This window comes from Molossus molossus, unplaced genomic scaffold (genome assembly GCF_014108415.1).
Source record: "Molossus molossus isolate mMolMol1 unplaced genomic scaffold, mMolMol1.p scaffold_m16_p_14, whole genome shotgun sequence".
Taxonomy (NCBI): Eukaryota; Metazoa; Chordata; class Mammalia; order Chiroptera; family Molossidae; genus Molossus; species Molossus molossus.
The window spans coordinates 78,255,957-78,263,498 of NW_023425349.1; the positions used below are offsets into that span (position 1 = coordinate 78,255,957).

At 34.8% G+C, this 7,542-nt stretch overlaps 1 protein-coding gene across 2 annotated transcripts in view; it reads left to right on the forward strand.

Moving 5' to 3' along the window:
- Positions 1-7,291, forward strand: part of IFT74 (intraflagellar transport 74) — a 106,481-nt gene extending 99,190 nt beyond the window's left edge. For both annotated transcript variants that reach the window (XM_036261026.1, XM_036261027.1), the window contains 2 exons: positions 5,782-5,842; positions 6,989-7,291. In XM_036261026.1, the coding sequence (XP_036116919.1) occupies positions 5,782-5,842; positions 6,989-7,107 (180 nt within the window). In that variant the 3' untranslated portion in view covers positions 7,108-7,291. The remainder of the gene's footprint in view (positions 1-5,781; positions 5,843-6,988) is intronic.
- Positions 7,292-7,542: the final 251 nt, after the last annotated feature.

Genomic DNA, 7,542 nt, shown 5'->3' on the forward strand with positions numbered 1-7,542 from the left:
ATGGACTAATTCAGATGGGGGGGTTTGTTAAAGCCAGAAGTCCATTATATAAAAAAGTAGTTTTTTTTAATGCATATGTTAAAAAATTAATAAGTTAGTTCACCTGTTTTAACTTATGTAGACATGCTTGTGCAATTAAAATTATGTATGTAAAGTTTAATTTCACAGAAAGGTTTTCTATATTATATTACTGTAATTTTAAATTTATGCTGAATAGGTCTAGTAAATGTGTGCATTCACCAGTCACTGAAAGTAAGCAAATGCACAAGACTAGGGCATGGCTTAGCACATGTTGGAACATCCGCCAGCACATGTTAAAATTGCTGCAGAAAGTCACGCCACACGACAACAGAACCAATTACCATGTTCGATACAGTGTGATCACATGCTAAGCATTCACTGAACATTGTTTATGAACAGTGACCCTTGGATTTAAATATGTAGAATAGCCCTGGCCGGTTTGGCTCAGCGGTTGGAGCATCGGCCTGCGGTACAGAGAGACCCGGGTTCGGTTCCCGCTAAGGGCACGTACCTCGGTTGCAGTTTGTCCCCGGCCCTGGTTGGTCGTGCGGGTGGCAGCCACTCGATGTGTCCCTTCACATTGATGTTTCTCTCTCTCTCTCTCTTCCTCTCTCTCCCTCCTGCTCTATCTGAACAAAAAATGGAAAAAATGTTCTCGGGTGAGGATAAATAAATAAATAAATAAATAAATAAGTAGAATATAGTTGTAGACATGTAACATTTATGTCGGTGAAATTCCTAGTGTTTTTTCCAAAATACAATTTATTTGCTAAACTCCTTTAAAAATAACAGTGAATTTATAACAAAGAAATTACTTGTTAATTTAATTATAAGCAAATATTGGTTAAAAGCATTTTAAAATTAACAGGATGTTAATTTCTACATATGACATACAGACCAGAAATTTTGTCTGTTAAATCTAAAGTCCATTAAATTGAGGTCCGCAGCCCTGGCCGGTTTGGCTCAGCTGTTAGAGCATTGGCCTGTGGTCCAGAGAGACCCGGTTCGGTTCCTACTAAGGGCGCGTACCTCGGTTGCAGTTTGTCCCCGGCCCTGGTTGGGTCGTGTGGGTGGCAGCCACTCGATGTGTTCCTTTCACGTCGATGTTTCTCTCTCTCTCTCTGTTCCTCTCTCTCCCTCCCACTCTAGCTGAACAAAAATGGAAAAATGTCCTCGAGTGAGGATAAAAAAAAAAATTGAGGTCCGCAAAATCGAGGGTTTACTGTGTGTGTGTGTGTGTGTGTGTACACATTTATTTATACATATTTCTAGAAATGCTATCATTTTGTACATTTATTTAGAAACATCTTTTATTTTTTTAGATTAAATTTATTGGGGTGACTTTGGTTAATGAAATTATATAGATTTCAAGTATACAATTCTATGATACCTCATCTGTATAGTGTATTATGCATCCACTACCCAAAGTCAAATCTTCTGTCACCATATATTTGACCCCCTTTACCCTTTATTACCCCCTACCCTTCTTCCCACTGGTAACCATCATGCCGTTGCCTTTGTCTTGCGTTTTTGTTTGTTCATTTGTTGCTTTCAGTTTTATATTCCACATGAATGAAATTATATGATTATTGACATTTTTCTGACTTAATTTGCTTAGCTTGATATTCTCATGATCCATCCACGTTGTCGCTAATGGCAGTATTTCATCTTTTCTTACGGCTGAGTAGTATTCCATTGCATATGTGTACCACATCTTCTTTGTCCAGTTATCTATCAAAGGATACTTCAGTTGTTTCCATGCCTTGGTCACCATGAATAATACTGTAGTGAACATAGGGGTACATGTATCTTTGCAAATAAAAGTTTTCAAATTTTGGTTGCTGGGTCATATGGTAACTCTATTCTTAAATTTTTGAGGAACCTCCATACTGTTTTCTATAGTGGCTGTACCAGTCTAAATTCCTACCAGCAGTGAATAGGGCTTCTTTTTCTCCACAACCTCCAACATTTGTTATTACTTGTCTTGTTGATAACAGCCATTTTAACAGGAATGAGGTGGTATCTCAAACCAGAAAACTTCTGCACAGCAAAATAATCCACTAACAAAACAAAAAGGCAACCAATCTAATGAGAGAAGATATTTGCAAACAACAGCTCAGACTAGGAGTAAATATCCAAAATATATAAAGAACTCATACAACTCAACACCAAAAAAACAAACAATCCAGTTAAAAAATGAGAATAGGACCTGAACAGACACTTCTCCCAAGAAGGCATACAAATGGCCAACAGATATATGAAAAGATGCTCAAACTTCAGTAACTTTTAGGGAAATGTGAATCAAAACTACAATGAGATGTCACCTCACACCTGTTTTCAGTATTAAATATACATTACAAGCACTTACCCTTTTCTGTAGATATTTTGAAATATGATTCTTGCCCAGCTGGTGTGGCTCAGTGGTTGAGTGTCCACACATGCACCAAGAGGTCGCCAGTTCGATTCCCGGTCAGGACACATGCCCAGGTTGTGGGCCAGATCCCCAGTGGGGGGCATGCAGGAGGCCACCAGTCGATGTTCTCTCTCATTGATGTTTCTATCTCTCTCTCACTTTTCCTTCCTCGCTCTCTAAAAATCAATAAAGAAAATATTTTTAAAATAAAATATGATTCTTTATAATATTTGACTATGTGAATATAGCTTAATTTACAGAACCAATTCTGTATTATTGGACATTTAGGTTATTTCCAGTTTTTAGAATTACTCAAATAATGCTATAAAGAGCAGTCCTATCCTTGAAATTCTTGATTTGCATCTATGATTATTTACACAGGATGCACAGACAAGCCCCTTTTTCACATCACTCATTCTACTAATAATTACCTGAGCAATGTCTGAGGTCATCTAGATTGAGAGCTTGGCCTGAGATGGCAGAGATGCTGTTTCGTGTTTCACTCATTTTTCTCCCCAGCACTGTGCTAGTGGTTGGCACATAATAGGAGTTTAATAAGTATTTGTCAGAGCATTAAATGAAGTATGTGTGTCATGTACAAAATCAGTAATTATGGTCTTACAAAGATTGGTCATTCTCATATCTAATTAGTCTACATTAGCAATTTGCAACTATGATTTATTAATCCTAAATGCATTAACAGTTTGTCTTCCTTTTCTTTATATAGTAATATAATATGATCATGATAGACAATTGTTAACGTTTGCTATAGCATTTTATAAATTGTTTCTTTGCAATTATACACCCATATTAATTATATTTTTTACAAAAATGAAATTGCCCTGGCCAGTTTGGCTCAGCAGTTAGAGCGTCGGCCTGCGGTCCCGAGAGACCCGGGTTCGGTTCCTGCTAGGGGCATGTACCTTGGTTGCAGTTTGTCCGTAGCCTTGGTTGGGTTGTGCAGGTGGCAGCCACTTGATGTGTCCCTTTCACATCGATGTTTCTCTCTCTCTCTCCCTCTCTTTCCCTCCCACTCTATCTGAACAAAGAATAGAAAAATGTCCTCAGGCGAGGATAAAAAAAAAAAAAAAAAGAAATTATTTATTTTCTTACTTAAATATTTTCAAGTTTTTTTAATGACATTTTATGACCTCAGCTATTTCACTGTATAGATGTACGATTTGAAAAAAAGGTATACTTTATATTTTTCTTGAATGGGGTAGAGGCTTACCAGAGTTTGCCACAACTACTAAAAGCTTAGAAATGTCATTTACATAATTCAAATTTAGCAATCAATTATTCTGTCTCAACTTCATAGTATGCAACTCTGAATATAGACTTGAAAGTGGTAAAATGATCCTAAGATGTTCAGAGTGGGGATGGGTGCTGGAGAAGAAACTTAAAAAAAATGTTTATGGGGTCTTCATCTTAAATGGTTCTTAGGAAAAAATATTGATATTTCTTATAGACTATTGGCCCTCCTTTTCCACTGAATAGATGATTTAAGGAGGAAAACACTTCATAAACACAATTTCTTGAGCTAGTCAATAGCTACCTTGTTTATTTCCACATTAAGTACTAATCATATTCTTAACCCCATATACTGATAATAGAAATTCATAACATAAGACAGAGTGTGCCGCCCCTTTCTATAATATTTGTTGCCTTTTTAAAATTCCAAATGATCAAATCAAATCTTGATTTCCCTTTCTTTTACAACTATTTTATGGAAAACCAGTTTTTGACATCTATAAATGATTTTACATCGCAAACTATTTTTTTATGAGTGACTGACTATTAGTTATTTGAAATCATTTAAATGTATTTATATTGGAACAACTGTAAAACTCGTAGAAGAAAACATAGAGACATTAGTCTTGGCAGCAATTTTTTGGTATGACACCAAAAGCACAAGCCACAAAGGCAGAAATAAGGAAGTGGACCTACTTTAAGCTAAAAAACTATTCACAATCAACAAAATGAAAAAGCAAAGCAACTTATGGAATGGGGGAAAATATTTGCAAATCATATATCTTATAACAGATATTTTAAATACGTTGTAAGAAGAAAAACAGAATTGTGCTTCATGATAGCCTTGGACATTTAAAGGCAAGTGTCTAATATAGACGTATAATATAGAAGGAATTTGACCATCTAACATAGTGTTGCTTTTATAACATTATTCATGTAGCAGTTAAGAGGTCGGCTGCTTTATAAGAAGGCCATCTCTGTGTGTGAAACAAAGAGGGCAAAGTTTGGTACTTGACTTTGCAAAAGGTTATTAGATTTATTGTCAAAAAGTGCTGACTGCTTCCTTAAGTCTGCATTCACTTCAAGGTCCTATCTGGGGGAGCTAGACCTGATTTAGTAGTGCTAACTCACAGCACATAAAGTTCACATAATTTATTAGTTATGATTCATCCTAATGTCTGGATTTATCTCTGTGGAGGAAACAATAGGATGGATGTTACATTATGTCTGAACTTATGTCCCGAAAATAATTTTATTATGAGTGTATGAAGAAATATTACTAAAGCTGCTTTAATTATCAGATTTTTAAAAATGATCATTAATTCTTGGAAGTGTCCAGGCAGAATATTTTATGTTTTATTTTTCAGAAGGTGCTTTGCTTAGGGAAAAAAACAAACTAACAAACTATGCACGTCTTAAAAAAGAAAGACTGTAACCCAGAGTTACAAGGTTAATTAAATCAGAAAAACAATTTAATTCTATAATAGAAAAATTGTCTTCTGAGGAAACAACCATCAATATAATATCCACATTAGCTTCCTGTTGATGCAGAAATTATTGTAACAGTGCCAGCTTTTCACCAGCCCTCTTACAATCTTCACACTGCAGCTCTGCTCTTATCACAGCTTGTAGAATTAGACAGGAAATTTAGCCCTGGAAATAAGGAAGTCTCTCCTATATAGCTGAATCTTTGACAGTGTTAGAATATATATTACATTTGTGGCATTACACTTCCAGATTTTAAGGAGAGATTCCCATCATGTCTCATTCTTCTTTTTTAAGTTCTTTTAGGAAACGGAAAAACCATAAATTGTCTTTCAGGTGGCATGGTCATTGGTATAATATTCTAAATATTTTCCTACTCAAATAAACACAGAGTAAACCTATTGTTGAAGTCAACATTGTATTTATTAATATATTTATGAATTAATATTTCTTAAATTTCTTCTTTGTCTGCAATAGCTTTATCTGATGCAAGGAGTTGATAAGATTTAAAATTGAGTGTGTGGGGTTTTTTTTTCTTATTCTCTGAAAAGAGTGTATAATAATTTTTGTGAATATGGGCACTGTTTAACATTTTTCTTTTATGTTTTTAGCTTACAAATTTGGAGAGGAAGTGGCAACACCAAGAACAAAACAATTTTGTGATGAAAGAATGTATCCTTTAAAAAGCTGCAGATGAACTTGACCAAGTGATTTTTTTTTAGGAATTTCACAGACTGAAATGAAATAATTTAACACACATTTATCAAATACCTAATAAGTACAAAACACTAGCTAAACTATGTTGGGAATAAAGGAATAAATAAGATTTAGTTTCAATTCTAGGTCATGGACTTTGGACAATTACTTAATTTGTTTAACCCTCGATTTTATCGTCTCAAATATAGTTAATATTTTCTCTCATAGAGTTGTTGGGAGAATTATATGTAACCATATATGTGTGTATGTATGTATGTATATACACATGTTGTATGGGTGTTTATTATTGTTTATATTGCTGTACTTGGATATCTGTGCGGCAAAGGGAAATAAACTAAGTAGTGGTATGAGGAATTAGTGTTTTACTGTGTTTCAGCCAATTCAACTTCATCTTATTTCTACCAATATGGTACCTATGTCCCATCTTCTTGCTCGTCTTTTTGTATGATTATAGGAGGAAGCAGCTGCTGAGGACATGTATTGTGGAGTTGTGAGAAACTTTTGCCCAAAGTATTTTCTCTTCCCTTGACCCCATCCAAGGACATCTCTGCCTGGAGGATTAGGTCCTGACTCAATGCAGCATAGGTTTTGCTCTAGGACACTGCTGAGCTTCTGCTCTAAATGAGATGCATTAGGGGTTGTATTCCCAGTGGTTATGCAACTTAGTTTAAAAATAAAAGACTCCCATTCACAATATGCTAATGTTCAGCACTCTAGGTCTGTGCAGCATCAAGTAGGTGATTTTGAAATAGTGAAATCTAGAGACTTACCTGAAATTCTTTATGATACTCTAGAGAACATGGTTCTTTTGAATATTAAATTGTTCTAATACCAGACTTTGAGATGCATAACATTAACAATAAAAAAGCTTTAGGTTGTAAGTGAACTTTTTTAAAGCCAGTTTTGCTTGGCTTTTTAAGTTTCAGTTGATGCTTTATCTGTAAAATAATATATTGTATTTTTGAAATGTTCTAATTATTCTTTTTCTGTACCATCTTCAGTTTTAAATAAGAAAATTACTAGTATGATTTGGTTCCTTTCTGACCCACAGTTAGATTAATATATTTATTGACAGTGTTCTCCCTTAACTCTTATAATTAGTCATAGCAAACAAGAGTCAAGAGAGTGATTACCACTCAATTATGAAGAATGTGAACAAGCAGATTGCAGAGTACAATAAAACCATCATGGATGCTCTACATAGCATGAACAGAAACTGAATCTGAACCAATTGCAAGTCTCTACAGAAGTATCCTGTTTCTGTTAAACTTTAAACAAGCTGACTTAAAAATTTTGAAATGCTTACCCTTGAAGAGTCTTACCTAAGATGTTTGAATGCTATAATTTTTGTGGCCTGTTTGAAGAGTGATGTTTTAAATAGCATAATAGTTCAATAGTTTGCATTTAAAAAATATCTCTGCCCTGGCCAGATAGCTCAATTGGTTAGAGCATTGTCCCCATACACCAAGGTTGCAGATTAGATCTCCTGTCAGGGCACATGCAAGAAGCAACCAATGAATGCATGGATAAGTAGACAACAAATCAATGTTTCTCCCTCCCTCTTTCCCCTTCTCTGTAAAATCAATCAATAAAAAAAATTTTAAAAGTATCATCTCCTTTTATGATATTTTTGCTTTGTGTGGGTGATAAAAGAA